At 43.6% G+C, this 16,038-nt stretch overlaps 1 protein-coding gene across 9 annotated transcripts in view; it reads right to left on the bottom strand.

The window, feature by feature from the left end:
- Positions 1-16,038, bottom strand: part of ACACA (acetyl-CoA carboxylase alpha) — a 148,072-nt gene that overhangs the window by 44,254 nt on the left and 87,780 nt on the right. For all 9 annotated transcript variants that reach the window (XM_056341575.1, XM_056341593.1, XM_056341568.1 and 6 more), the window contains 4 exons: positions 6,378-6,647; positions 5,916-6,013; positions 4,591-4,711; positions 4,031-4,141 (listed from right to left, as the gene is read on the bottom strand). In XM_056341575.1, coding sequence (XP_056197550.1) covers positions 4,031-4,141; positions 4,591-4,711; positions 5,916-6,013; positions 6,378-6,647 — 600 coding nt within the window. The remainder of the gene's footprint in view (positions 1-4,030; positions 4,142-4,590; positions 4,712-5,915; positions 6,014-6,377; positions 6,648-16,038) is intronic.

Raw genomic sequence — 16,038 nt, 5'->3', positions numbered from 1 at the left:
GCAACAGACTTGGGAACATCCTTGTGAGGACTGAAATGAAATGTAGTCCTGGGAGCCTGAACCAATGCATAAACTGGGAGTGCTGGGCTCCTCAGTCTTACTTCCATTAAAAAGAAAACCAATGGAAATTAACCTGTTAGTGCAGGGCAGCAGCACATCACCTATCTCGTATGAAACCGCACCATGTTTAGCTTATGACGAGGAAGGGGAGTTGAGGGAGGTGGAGGAACGTATGGGGTTAGAAAAAGGGGGAGGCAGGGAAAGTTAAAAAAAAAAAAAATCTCTGCCTCAGCAAAAGTTTTCATTAAAATTTTAGACAAATGATCTCTGTGTCCTTCTCCCATGCTGCCTGGGGCTCCATGCTATTTCTATGCAAATAACAACCTCGTGGTTTATATCTTATTATTTCCACCGGAGCTGCGGCGACATGACCCGAGACGTGTGTGAGGTAGACAGCGAAAGAGAGAGAGGGAGAGAAAGAGAGGGAGAGGGAGGGAGAGAGATGGAGTGGCTGCTCGCTGAAGTGTGAAAAAATATTGTCAGGAGTGAGCAGCAAGAACAAAAAAAAAATTGCAGGGATAACGTGTTTATTTCAGCCCCTCTCCCCATGTGAACCAGCATCTTTTAAAATTCATTGGGCATCAGGCGATCATGCACAATCCATCTGCTTTCACTTTATCATTTGCATTTCATGCCTCCTGGCTTTTGATGTGCTGATACTTTGATGCAGTCAGGAGACGCGCATTATCATTATTTCAATTTTCAGGGGGGTCAGCGGGCTCAGCACAGGCGCGCGCACACGCTCACAGGAGAGGAATGAAATGTCATTTCCACCTCTCCACCCCCTGCTGAAATGCAATGGTGAAGACAAAAGGGGTACAGATGAAATGCAGCCCTGGTGCCCCACACGCAGAGCACTGTCCCCACCACAGAGCATCACACCTTTTCCCCAGGTCTTTCCCTTGCCTGTCGGTCCCGACTATAAACAAAGACAGCTTAATCAGGAGCAGAGGGGAACCTTGTACAGCACTTGTGCAGTTTCTTGTCACCCCTGACAGGCAATGGGGCTGAGAGAATCCTTAAACCTGCCTGATATCAGGTGTCTTACAGTGATATGCCTCTCTACTTACAAAGCAGTGACACGGACACAGTGAACAGCCAACATGTGATTAGTCAACCTCCAGAACAAACATTAGCTTCAGCTAAAAATGATATTGACCTTGAGCTCATCATCTAAGTTATAGGTTACAGTCTGATTTTGGCAGCTGGACCTTTCCCTCTACACCTAAACCCTCAGGCTGGTTTTACATAATGATAATGAACAAGACCAGCAACAGATCTGCTGGCACATAATGTTTGTCACGGTCCCCCTCTGCTCCCCCCATAAATTAAAAAGAATGCAGTATTTCACAGGGGACGGAGGGTGGGAATCAAACAACTTTCCAGAAAAAAAATCACTGCTCTCTGAAAGGCTAATTTTCTCCATTGCTGCAGAAACATTTTCGCACTGCACATTCTCTTCTTGCAGAGAAGACATTTTGAAGAAGATGCATATGCAGACAGAAGACTATGTGTAAGCTTTGTGCAGCATCTTCTATGAAGACAGTATTTAAAAGTCAGCAATGGGAAAAATTAACCCAAATCTGACACCTGGGAAAAATCTCTTGACACTTAGGAAGAGATGAAGGAATATTTGCATTGCACCTGTGTTAGAAAACATTCAGTTCCAACTGTTATGCCAGGTAGTGGTTTCCATTCATTTATTTTTGTTTCAGTCATGATCTTTCCTCAAGATCCTGCCAGCTGGATTGGCAACCTTCTAATTCCCAAAATGCTTTGCTCAACATCTACTAAGGGAACAAGAAGCAGCAAGGCTCACGCGCTCCACAAACTACAATAGGTTTCTACCATGAGACCCTTCTGGAGTCTTATTCACACCAATGAACAAGAACACATCATAAATCATGCCCAAACAGCCTCTGCATTCCTACAAGGGAAGACATTCCTTAATTGGCCCCTGGCTGATAGTGACCTGACTTCTAGCCACGAGAAAATTCAAACTGTCCAGCTACATTCGAGGGACAAGTGTTTTACAGTTTACATGTAAAACAGGGAGATGAGGGTAAGTCTGAAGTAGACACTGCCTCCATGGCAAGGCGATGCAAACACATTAGCATATACCATTTGCTCCACACCCTCCTTACGATCTCAGCTGGACTGAGCTTGGTCATTTCAGGTTAGCACTGGACATCATTTCACTGCTTCAGGCAAGACACATCATGCAACATCCAGGAGTGAGTGGTTATTCCCAGTCTCCCACTATTCAAGGGCAGGTAAACTTATTGTTGGGTCTGGGCTTAGCTGTCTTACTGGGAAAGCTGGATAGGATGCAATAGGTTTCTCCTTTGCCTGACTGTTAGGCAGGTAGAGGTTCAGTATCTACATAAAAATATGTCTTTCCAATAGAGCAGCAAGGAGAGAAAGGACACATGGGATTATTCAGCCCACTAGAAATTCTTGGGATAGGATAAATCACCCCCAGAAAGAACCTCCTTCTGCCTACACCCGCTGACAGATGTCAGGTGCTTAATTTAGACTAAAACCTTAACTTTTCAGTGCCTAAAATTTAGTGAGATTAATCCAGTCCTACAAAAACAAGCATTCACTCCACGGCTAGAGAGTGCAGTTAAACCTGGGAAAAAAGAGAGCAGAAGAGGAGGACTAAACAGACTGGCCCTACCATCTGGGAAACTCTGCAGGGCCCCGATCCCCAACAAATGACAGCTGGAACCACGCAACTTACTCCACTTCAGCAAGCACTAAACTGACTCAATTTCTTTTTAAAGGATGGATCTTCAAATGCCTCTTTTCCTTCCATTGATGCAGGTGTGTGTGATGTGTGTAAGAGATCTAACTGAGGGTGCTGCTTCCTAGAGTTGATAGGATCAATGCTTCATTTTCTGCAGAGCCCCCTTTATTCGGAGGAATAATTCAATGAGAGACTATTTTCCTTTTATCTCCCATTGTCAGGCAGGCACTCCTTGAAACGCAGCTTGCGATGAAGCACAACCACCCCAGGTGCTGGAGAGTGCCTGAGAACAAAGCTGCACAATGGGGAAGGGCACTCGCGCCCGCACAATCCTAACTCCCACATAAACAAAGCCCTCAGTGAGAGGGACAAGAGCGGAGTCGGCTGAGTTGTGCCTGCTACAGACAAGGAGCTGGAGGCTGCAATATTAATAGGCTTGGGGCAGCAAGGGAGGAAAACCACCTCTGATGGAGGAGGAGAAAAAAAAAAAAAGAAGAGCCACTTTATTAGTGAAAGCAGTAAGTTTTCTTACAGCCCAGGCTATTCCTCCTTTCCTCCACAGCTGAGATTTCCAGCAGGTCTGACCCCTTGAAAATCCCCATCCACACACCCTTTGTTAGGCTTCAGTGCTCCCCCAGTATTATCACAATGCTGTGGCTGCTGAAAGTTCAGGGTGATTCTGGCCCATCTATTTTCAAACACGGTCTTCCAGATGCTGGAAAGAGCCCAGTTTCCTCTATCACAGTACACAGTAGGTGGGAGAAGATGCTGCCCTGTCAGTGGCCTTCTCCACTTCTCTCGTTTAGTCATTGCACACACCTACGTTAAGCTGCTTCTCCTTCTTCCCCTTCACCCGGTTCATGCTCAGGCCCCTAATCTGCAGTTCTGCCCAGGTCCCCTGCCAACCTCCAGCCAGGATGCCTGGCATAGTGCCTCTGGCTGTCAATACAATGTTCTTGTCAAGAAAAACAGGTGCATGAAAGGACTGCTTTCTGACCGCAGAGAAAAGGAAAAAGAGATACTGCAAAGGGATGAAAATTTCACAGCTGCTGCTCTGTGTCAGTTCTCCTCCCTGGCAGGAGTAACCTGAGATGGGAGAAAGCAAAAGGGACCAAGCATAATCACAGGTATAGCAGTGGAAGCTCCTGGAATCTCTGGCAGAACTCACAGAAACACCAACTCAATTCACATAGCTCTGAAGGCTGAAATGCAAAGACTTACCTTGTTGAGGGCTCCACAGCCAGTCAGGATTATATGAGAGTTCTCAACCTGGATAGTCCTCTGACCTAGCCGAACAAGGTAAGCCCCAATTCCAATTGCCCGACATGTAACCTTACGAAAAAAAAGAAAAGAAAAAAAAAAATCACATTGATTTCTGTCTTACCACACAGCCAAAACCTATCAATTCCAACATCTAGATAAAACTAGGCATGTTTGTATTACAAGGCTATAAAATCTACTCTCACTGCAAAACTCCAGAATCTATTTTTTTTTTAAAACACAGTATCTGAACTATGTGTATTTTATTCAAAGAAACAGAAGCAGTAACTTACAGACTGAGCAAATATGAAGCCAAATGACTGTTTTCTAAAAGTGTTTTTACATTTAGTCTGAGAGGGACCCAGCCCCGTACTGGCGTCAGTAGCATTGCTCAAAGCCTACAGGAGCCAATTTACATCAACCAGAAGTCTGATCCCAGATGTATCTTCCGGATATCATTGCAGGATTTTTAGCTGAAACAGACAATACAGTTTGAAGAATAGAAAGCAGTGGGGGATTACCAAGTTGATGGTGATAACACTCTCATAGGCTAAAGACGATTCTCCAGCAATCATGCCAGATCCTCTGAGGTTCTCTATTCCAAGTCCGTCTTCCTTTCCAATAATATCTGTTATCTTATACCTGAGGGAGACACATACAGCCTTCGAGTCACAAGGTCCAGTGATTTGCTGAATCAGTTTGCAACAAAGAAAATGAAAAGTGACTAAATATCATTAAGGTTCTAAAGAGTAATGTGCATAAAACCCGGCCAGGACCTGTACATGGGCTCATTCTGCAGCCTTGCTGAACACCATGGAATAGTCCTACACATGAGCAGCCAAAGCAGCTCTGCAAAGAGGAAATGCCAAGGGAGAGGAATGCCCGTGAAAAGCGTTCTTCTGCCATTCCCACAGGATGTGAGGAGCAGGCTGATTATAGGAAAAAGGGCAAGAAAGAAAGAGAATGCAGTCGTAAGGAAAAAGAAATAGAACAAGAGATTATAATGAGGCTCTTAAGTTTTTCTTTACCTTCTTTCATGCCTTCCTTCCCCAGCACAGCCCCTTCTTACTCGGAGCTCTCAGGCTGGCTTCTATCTTTCCCACTAGGCCCTTGCTAAGTACTTGAGCACGTGCTTAAGTGCTTCACTAAAGAGAGCACCCAGCTTCCCCAGCACACATGCAGGCACGCACACATCCCCACGCCCAGCACCATCCTTTTGTTCTTCCAGAGCCTGCCAGTCTGCAAACTAGGTTTTGGGTTTTTTTTATTTCTTAAGCATATCCTCCTCCTCCTGCCCAGGAGCACGACTACAGCTGCAGTCTATCTCTGAAAGCTTCTTTGCACCTCATTTGCAGATGTGCTGCCTTTGGGATGTAGCTGGGACGATGCAGACACCTAGAGCAGACAGCTGTGGAAAACCATAGGCTATAAGGCAGTTTAGTGCAACCACTGCAGCCCAACCCTCCAGAATGCATGGAGGGCTTAGCCTTCACTCAGGAATTCTTTTATCCTTTCTACAGAACCTAGCAGAAAATTAATTTTCAAGATTTAGACTGCAAGTCTTCAGCTAAGAATCACTGTCCTGGTCATTCAGTGTTTACAACTGTCGGGCCCTCAGTCAGGACTCGGGCCCCTAGGCAGCAGAGGTCAACACAGCACTACCTCAAACAAGGCATGTCATGATATAACTTTTAAGTCGTTCCACGCTCTAACCGCACACAGCTATAGCGTTCTACGTACCTGGATCCTAAAGAACGTCCTAGCTAAAGACAAGGATGTGACATGCATCGCTTCGTGTACCCCAGGATGAACAGAAAGCTTTTCATTCTGACCTGTCTGTGCTCACCTGGACTCTCCATTGTCCTCCACGTGTTCACAGTGAACTGAATTCAGGGCACTGACTTTCTTATAGTCTTGAGGAGTCAGGTACAAGTATTTGTATCCCTGCAGGGAAAAACAGTTCATTCATCTCATTCCCACCTGTAGACCCTTCCCAATCCCCAATAGCCCCTTCCAAAAAGAAAGTTTCAAGGGAGCAGAATTCAATCCCAGATAGCAATAACAACATCCTCTCTTAACATCTGCACTCCAGCTGAGGTCAGTGAAAGCTTGGGTTGTTTCCAACATTTAGCACTAACTCACTCTGGATGCCAGTCCTACTGCCTGAGAGATCCAATACCAAGGAGAACTCTGGACCTAACAGTCTGGCAAATATTTACCCTCAACTGTGTTAAAAGAGGGGTTGCAAAAATAAGATTATTTTGTGAGCTACTGCAGAGTTTCACCTCTGATTCCTGTGCCTCCTTACCTTGTATGGGTCGTCTGGGTCTTCCCAAGCTACGTGGAACATGTGCCGAATCTCCTCAGCCAAACCAATCCTGGCTCCACTGTTGGCAGCCACGTAGATACGGGGGATGCCATGTGTTCGAGCAAGCTCCGAAGCCCTCAGGAACAGCACATCCTCCTGGGGCCCAAAAGAACCTATTCGGTATGTAATGTCATTGCCAATGACAATGATATCACGGCCTTCTGGATACTCGGGGGTCTTCAGAGTCATCTTCCAGGCCACCATCCCAATCTGCAACCAAAGAGCACAGAACAACAAAAACTAAATGTGTACCTTCAACACATGAAAGAGGGGAATCACACAGGCGCTATTTTTCTTACGTGTGTTTCACTTTGTCTGTTTTCTTTGGGAACTCCAAGAACAGCAGCTCTGATACGCACTACCAGTGCAGAGCGCAGCTGGCAGGGCTTGATCCTTTCCACAGTCGCTGAGGCACATCCTCTACTGCTCTCTTCCCACCCAAGACACTAATACCAGCCCTCCCTCTCCCCATTCAGGGATCTGTCACAGGTCCAAAACACATTCTGCGAACACCCTTCTCGCAGGGTACTGCATTTATTCTGCATGCCAGAGCTCACACGGTGAGGATGGATGTGCTGCTCTACAGGGCTCCTAACTATCTGCTTAGGCTACTCAGCTATCACCCTAGAACCCTGTCACTCTGGTTCTCTCTCACCCTGCCCTCACTTTAATAATCCTTTTATTTCCTAACTATCTCCATTATTTTTTTCCTGTCCTTCCTTTCATTTCTTTGACTCTTCCCTTTTTCCTTCCCAAATATTGCAGCAGTTTCTTTCCAAACCTGCCTGGATAAGTAATGCTTTCTGCTGCACATTTTTCTTTTTAAAAATCATCGGATGATCTCTTCTGGCCCATCTTATGGAGATCAGCAACATCTGTACCCTGCATCTCCCATCTCTTAGCTGCCGCCTATCACTGCACTGGGGAGCTGGCCATCCTGGAATGCCATTAACAAATGGAAATCGCAGCATCCCTTGAAAGCCACATGCATCACCCAGTCTCCGCTAGCCCAAGGATCATAAGCTCTGAGTACACATTCCTCAAGCCGATTGCACATCCTCTGCAATCAGGAGGGTTGAAACTCTCATTGTGGAGACTCTGAATTCTGAACATGATGAACTAAAGCGGGAGGGGGAGAAGGGAGAAGCAGCAGATAGATATGTGCCATTTAATCCAAATCAAAATGGCACAATACACAGTTGAGATCCAATCAGCATCTGCAATAAGATATGCCGTAATAGGCTCATTAAAAAAAAAAAAAAAAAAAAAGGCAGAGGAATTAATCAAAGGGTCATCGGAAGTAAGCAGGCAGCAATCCAAAAATATTACAACCAGCTACTGGCAGATCCTTCCCTTACACCTCCCCTTTTGAGAGCTGAGATTGCAAGTTAACAGAATGATGGTGTTTCAGTTCACCTTCTCCTTGGTCTCAGTTTCACCCACTGCTATTTTGACTGATACGTTGTAAGGGATTAATTTGTTTGCCTCTGAATATTTGCAGATTTACAGTTACATCTTGGCATCCAACTGCAGCATTTGGAGGAGAGAGATACTGCAGCAGTTTCAAAGACAGGAGCATAAATCCCTAGAAGTCAGTGGGATGCTCTGCTAAAATATCAGAATTATCGCCAAATTAAAGGGAAAAGTTGTAATGCTGTAAAACAAGCAGGTGCAGCTGTTAGTCAGGCACACAGGCCAAGAGTGTGTGCAAAGAGACCAGGGCTCACACAGACAACCAGTCCAGAGTCTGGAAGAGTAACCTAACTGATCCCAAACCAACCTACACAGCCAGAGGGGTTCCTTGGACTTCTGCTCTTCTACTGCTAGACTTTCATAGCAGGAAAAGGAAGAATAAAGGTGAAAAAAGGAGAAAAAAATTAAGCTTTGTCCTTCTGACCTGACTTTTGCAGGAAGAAATGTCAAGGGCTGGATATTGCATCTCTGTTCTAACTCTCAATTGTGGGCAAGCTTGCAATTAGAAACAGCATGTTAAAAATGTCTGCAAATCCAGAATTAAAGGCTTCAAAATTAGCCTCTAAGAAATAAGGGATGCCCCTCTATACTCTATTACATACTGCAGCTCAGTTCTTTACCATATTTTAGAGGCTTTCCCTGCCGTAACTAAAATTCTTAACTGGGCACTTAGCAACTCTTTCTGATACCACTCCAGAAACCAGCTTTAGTTATTGATAGGAACATGCAGGCAAGATGGGGTAATACTCTTTTTAAAAACTGCACATAAACTTCTTCCAAAATAGCACAGAAGCAGCACTAATTTACACATTGTTGTTTAACTAGTCATTTGCTTAGCGCTACACTGATCTCATCAGCCAGGACCACACCAGGAAGCTTCAAGCACCATCAGATGAACACAAGGCACACGAGCAACAGGAGAAATGCTCAGGCTTTCTATTTGCTAAATATTTGTCACCGCAGTAAACTGCAAGATAGAAACACATAAAGATACTGCCAGAAGCCTGCATAACAACCACAACATACTGAAAGTAAAATCTTAGCACCCTCAGCTCACATGTGAGGCAGATGAATTGCTCCAGGGCTTAGGGACTAGTGCTCAAGCTCAGTTAGTACCCACGACTGGGCCCACAGTCTGTCTCACCTATGAAAATGTAAGAGACTTTCCTCACTTTCATCAGCTTGATGATTTTTGACAGTACAGAAAACAGGCATATTAAAAGCATTTCCTATTTAGAAAATTCAAATTGTAACAGAAGTCTTGGAACAGTTCCCTAACCTGAGATCATGTATCTTCTACATAAATAAAATGCCTTTTGTTAATGCTCACTAGTAGAACAGGAAAAACTATCTAGCCAAGGCACAGTAAACACACACTCTTGAATACAGTTTATAGCTGATAAATATGGAGCAACCGTATGCAGTTTAAGAAAAGAAAAATTAAAAGTGCACCACTTTATTAACTTGTGTGTCTTTCTGCCTCCCCAATACATAGCATGCTTTGTGCCATTTATCCAGGAATAAAAATCACAGGGCACAAACTAAGGATATTTTTTTTTCTCCCTATGAACAATGTAGATTCTGTTTAAATTTATGGGCAGTGGAGGATAGCTTTCTATTTCAGAAAAAAAAAAAAAAAAAAAAAAGATGAGATTTTTAAGTTAACGGCAGCATGCCAAAAAATTGAGAGTTCACAGGTTAATTAGACAGGCTGAGCTAATCACCTAAGAGCACTGTCAGAACAGTAACGGGTGATGGTAAGCAGCAGTGGTTTCAAAACGGGCTCTTCTTAAGAGCCAGCACAGTTTGGAAGTGCTTCTCCTGCCACAGCTCTATTCCCAGCACACCCAGGAATGAAGAAGAGAGGGAGAAAAAAAATAAAAGCAGGAACCGTCTTATTTAACTGTTTTTATGTGGGCAAAATGATTTGTGCCACAGTATTTCCATAAGAAGTGGGACCATTATTCTCCTGTAGGAACACATTTGGTTTGAAAAGTATCACTGGACAGAACGTGAAAATCAAACCAGATGAATTATTCACAACCTCCGATCAGAAGTGATCATTATTTCTGATGTTCCAAACTGTGATTAGGATTCAGTGCTCAGATGTCATTTGCTCCCTGAATAGCACCAGCAATGCAGAATTGCATGACACACATATATTACACACAAGTTTTATATATATAATTTTATACACACCTTCTCCCACTAGATCTTTGGCTTAATGTAACCATTAACAGATAGTAAAAACACGATATTAACTAACATTCGTTTTCATGGTGCTCATAAATGCCATTAGTTTGACACACAGTGTCAACACTAATCATGGCCTAAAATTAACACCAAAATTGACTTCAACATTAATTGCGCTATTGATGTGAACAGTAATACACACACTGATGCAGTTACAAATTGACTGCTAGTGGCAGCCAGAGCTGTTGACAACAGGCACCGAGGGGAATGGGAAAGAAACCGATCCCAGTCTCCCTCCTGAAAGCACAACAGACTGGGAACGAAGGGAAGCCAATGCAAATGGTGGCTGGTGTTCAGGCAGGGGGAGCTTTCAAGTCTCTTTCTAGCAGGATCCATATTCCTGAGAAAATCTGACGTGAATGAGAACAGCTTATTATTTGACAGAATCTATGCTTGAGCCATGCCAATTGTGTTGGTTTATTCTACTCTCACAACGAGGACTATGCCTGAGCCTAGGTACTCTATGTCAGGCTTCATTTTATTTATTTATGTCCAGATTTGGAAACCTGAATGTGGGTCTCAAAATCTCTAAGTAGGACAACTGAACTTACAGAACCCTGACAGCAATTTTGTCCTGTTCCCATTCTGTTGCTTCCGTATCATATATAAGCTTTATATGTAAATAAGAAATTAAAATAAGACATTAAATACTTGCATAGAAATGTATTATTACGTACAAAAGTCATAACAAGAAAGGAAATGCAACAATTGTAGTGGTCTAGCACGTGAGCACTGGAAATGCCAAAGCTCAGCACTAATGAAAGCACATTTCTCCCCTGCTGCGTGTGCACATTATGACATTGCTAAATCAAGGTACATGTGCTTTATTCCCCCTTCATAACCTCTGTCTGTTCTGGAAGTAAACCAGTGTCCGCTGACCCCAGGATGCTGAATCATTCTGCTGCAGAGTCACGAGCAAGGTGTGTTTTAGAAAGGGAACAGACATCCCCAGAAATTTTACTTGATGCAGATGTAGCAATTTTCCTATTTCATCATTCAAATTTGATGCCTGGAACTTCAGATTTGAAAGAGAGACTGTCTGTGCTTACACTGTGACCAAAAACTGTAGTTTTTATCTTCAGCGTGAACCAACTCCCAGAAAAAGGGCATGATGCAAGTGGTTTGCTAGCGGCATTCGGACTTAATGCTTTGACAAGGATGCAGTGCCAAAACCTAGGATTCCTTCATTCTCTTCTTGGCTCTGAAAAATGTGTCATTTAGCGATCAAAGCAGTGGTCACAGGCAGCACAGCCAAGCACACGTTGGCATGGTTCTTCTGAACAGCATGCGGCCAAGTGGATGAGAGATGGGAAGAAACTGTTCCAGGATGAGACATGACAAAGGCTTGCTCAGTAAGAGATGCCGTGCAGCACAGTGGACTGAAGGAGACATGAATTCATACTGGTTTGGTTCCTTGTGCTAGACCAAAGGGCACTCAGATGGCAAGCCAGGAAGCAAACCAGCAAAAGGCTGGCTGATGTTCAGGGAGAGCCGATGGACACACAGAGCACCAGAAGGACAGCTCAAAAAAACCCATTATAGACAGTGTAAATGTACTTTTTACTGCACACACATCTGCACTGCAAGGTATGAAGCTTGCACAGTGTCTCGGGAATAGCAAAAGACATAATGCCGAACCCAAACCAGACTCTCCATCAAATTCAAGTTCCTGCTATAAGCCCACAGAATCAACTGTGAGCAACACTGCCAGCTTTTTCAGCAAAACAAAAGCATTTTTGATGAAGCTTTCCAAACTAAACAATAAATAACTTCACCCTAGGCAGAGTGTAAGCTTGAAAACTTCAGTTGAAACAGTTTGCATCTGGTGAAGCTACAGACGGCTAAAGATATTTCATGCCACCACTTACATCTCTGATCTAGAAATGTCTCTATTTAAGGATTTTAAAACCCTTCAAAAAATTTGGAGCTCTAGTTGCTCTTTGAATAAGACATGATTTGAGCAGTCACTGCTTTCAGCATCCTCAAAGAGCCTCACCTGTGATGTGTAGGGTTATTTCCTGCCCAAGAATTTGATGATTGTAAAGTGTTAACAAATATCACAGTTATTAGAGGTGTGGTTTATATGTAATTCTGACTCCTATGTTTACAAGAAAGGTAACAAAATCAAAATTCTGTATTTGTTTGATAGCATGCTGAAATCCAACAGCCATATCTGAATATATACAATCAAAAACAAACCATGGATTTACTCATAACCTTATAAAAATTTATCTTTTAAATAATGATGATAAATTCTAACTCAAAGGTGTATGTTAGAGGCTCATAACTTCTGGTTCTGTAAGGAAAGCCTTTTCAAACCTTGAACTATTGCCATAACATACATGTACCTTTTCAAAAATCAGGCCATGGAAGATACTGCATCTACAACACTGTGAGAAACAGCACACTGAAGATACTGATCTGCATAAATATTAACCCTTCAAACAATTCAAGGTATTACAGAGTACTCCTGCTTAACTGTACAATCACTGTTCAGCTAAGGAGATGCTCCATATAAGCTGTGACATGCATCCATCCCAACTCTAACAGAGTTCAAAAGTCCCATCTTCCCATGCACATGCCTGCTACTCTTGAAGTTTTATTAAATTATCTAGGCATAACTGTGGGGGGTGGGGGGAATCAGTTTTCAGTGATGCTAGGGGGACCCACTTCTAAAAAAATTGTATTATATTCCACTTGTCACAAGACAATCCACCTTTTACTAAAAATAACACTCTGCAGTCCATGACAAAAATGTGCTCTGTCCCAATCTCTACCCCCTATGTCTCATTGTGACCTCCAAGCATCTCATTGATAGGGGCTAAAATTATTCTCCGAAGGAGGATCACCTTCTGAAATTGCATCATGAGTATTTCAGATGAGGAGACACCACTTGCTGTGCAGCACAAATAGTTGTCCAGCTTCCCTGTTATTTAAACCCATTCCTACTGCCAGAAGAGCCTTCAGGTCAGGATTGTTCCCAAAACTCAATCAAGAAGCAGCATTGGGAAACCCAAAGAGAAACTACTATTTTTACAGTAATCTCTGGGAAAAATAGTGGTGGGGCTGGGGGAGGTAGGAGAAGATAACACGGGTGTTTTCCTTCACCTTCATGTTAATTCACTGACTTTGCCATCACCCAGTCTCTGCTTTCTCTCAAGTACTTACCATCCGCTGTAAGTAGCCCAGCAGATGTTTTAATACCCTGTGCCTGTCATAAAATGCAGGAACATGGGGTGACAAAGCAGAACATGCAGTTCAACTATTAAGCTTTGCTTGTATAAAATTCATTAGCTACACCTTTCAGCCCCAGGCAATCCAGGGAGCTGCCGAAGCAGAGTTTCAGCAGCCCTCTGCCCACTGCCGTCCTGAATTTCACCTGGTCAAACCTTCCCACATTCCCAAGAAAGGGTTCCTGCCAACACTCCAGCCAACAGCTCCAATTATGGATTATTTCTGATCCTCAAGCTACTGAGAAGGAAAAACTGTGACATCTAGTGCCAATAGGGAAAATGACACATTTTACATGGACACTGCACAAGACTGAGATGAAGGGTAACATGGGGTGTTGCTGCAGGCACTCCTTACACTCACTTTCTCCTTGTCCATGAAAATTAGTTGGGCCTTATCAGCAGATGGTACAGTCCTAGCGCCAGAGGATCACAGTAAATACGTACCGTGCTACAAAAAAATACATGAAGTGCTATAGAAAAACATCAGAACGCCCAGCTCAAGAATGACAAGTAATATATTAAGTTCTCCAACAAGCTGAGGGAATTACCTTTTCACACTAAGATTTCAGCTAATAAGCTAATCTTTGGAACAAAGCAGTCTTCAATGGGCATTTGAAAAGGGTGTCAGTACATTTACAGGTTGTGTCTTCAGCAGAACTGCTGCAACCAACGTGGTTTTACACACCATGTGAGTTGCCATACACTTCTGAACTCTAGCCCTGTTTGCTTGTCTGTTCACACAATTTCTGAGTCTTTCAGATACTTCCCCACTTTAGCACAGCCACATAACTACAGAGTGACATCAGAGGCTCAGATGACAGGCAGGACAGAGGAGAGCTGCCAGGGCAAAGGCTCCCAGAGGACAGCCAGCAGCTGCTCTGACACTGTCAGACGGGGTGAGGTGCTGCATCCTTTCAAACACATCCCTTCAATATTAGCGCAGGAAGTGACAATCACACACCCCTACCCCACATGCCCAATGAATATCTCAGCCAGAAACACCAAGGATTGTAGCACTAAAAAAAAAAACCAAAACAAAGCAAAAAACACAAAAGGCTTCCACTTATTTAAAAGAAAATTCAGTTAGCAGAAGTGTTAAAAGTCTTGTGTTATAAACTAGGTAAGCATCAAGGCTGTGGTATGAACTTAAAAATTTTCTTCTTAAAGACATTTTATAGTAAAATGCTGAAGATTACAAACACAAGTAGGTATTTTCCTCTGCCCTATATAAACTTTGTACATTTAAATGGTCCATATCTATCTTAAAAGTCAGACTGGAGTCAAGCTGAGCACCCACCTCTGGTGCTTAGTTCTTGATATGCTCACAGCTGCACAGTTGCCCATTTGTCCCAAAGTCCGTTCAGTCTTTACTCAGGAGCGTTAGAAGGGAGCTATCGACTGGTGTTTGATTCTGCTGATAAAGTACAGCCTTCCTCAGCTCCCTTCTGTACCTGCTGGCTCTGAGGATTATTTATAAACTGTTTTCAACTTTTTAGTGTGGCATATTAAGTCTTGTCAAGTGTGTTGGCTTACTGAAATCCTATGGTAGCAGACAGAGCTTATCAGAACAGTCTCACATGTGAGCAGAGGTGTTAAAGCAGCCAGACAAGTAATAGAGGACACAAACACACACACAAAACAAACAAACAAGAAGAGTAACTAGAGATCAGGACACAATTCACAAGCTTAACATGCAAGATCCAGAACAGAACCCATCTAGCAGAAAGCTTCAGGCACCATCCAGGATTCTGTCCACGGTCCAAAAAAACAGCAGATGCGCTTCAGAAAGAACTCCGGCTGCACTGAGCAGACAAGAGGTAGGAAAAAGGCTCTGTATCAGTGATGCCTCCTCCCATGTCGCAAGTGCAGGCTGCAGGGCCAGCAGCACCGCAAGCTCCCCCGCCTGGCCGTGACAAGAGGCAGGATCCTCCGCGCAGAAGGAGCAAGCACTGTCTAGGAATAAATAGCAAGTTGTATTTTCATGGTCCATTAAGTCCTTGGCTTCTTTGTTGAGACGACTAGTAAAGAGATAATTACTGCCAAATGAGGTGGTGGGCTACATGAAGTGGTCGCCAGCTAAGTGAAGAACACCCTCTTGTATTATGAAAGTTCTTGAGAATTCCCATTTCACAGATTTTCCTGAAAACATAGACAGGTTAGCTAGATTAGCCCAGAATGTGGGTTGCAAGCTCTGGGAGGACAGGAGAAACTCAGCTTCCAGCTCCTGCTCTGCCCCTTATTAGAGCAGGGATTGCAACTTTGGTTGTTGACATCCAGTTGAACACGCTGACCACAAATCTGGATTTTATGCTGGTTTCTCTATTTCGGCTGCTAGCTAAAACAATTAGGGCACTCAGCTCAGCTGAACGCTTTAAGAGGAAGAGCGCCTTGACCCCTTTTCACATAGAGAAAATGTAATTGTTCATACTGTGTAGCACAGCTCCAACAGGAGAGACAAGCCCTACCTCAGCAGAGCTGATCCCGCCATGGTAAGGCACTACTTGCCATGGGGGAAGAGCAGTGTTCGAGCCTCTGATCTGAAACAAGTAGAATGCTAGTAGGAACCTAAATGCACTAAACAGCAGCTATATTTACTACAGCCAGAAGTTTTCAACAGAAATTGCCTCTTTAGTAAAAAAACA

The sequence above is a fragment of the Falco biarmicus genome, chromosome 1, assembly GCF_023638135.1.
Source record: "Falco biarmicus isolate bFalBia1 chromosome 1, bFalBia1.pri, whole genome shotgun sequence".
Lineage (NCBI taxonomy): Eukaryota > Metazoa > Chordata > Aves > Falconiformes > Falconidae > Falco > Falco biarmicus.
The sequence above is the reverse complement of the archived record's forward strand: the minus strand, read 5'-3'. Positions and strand labels throughout refer to the sequence as shown.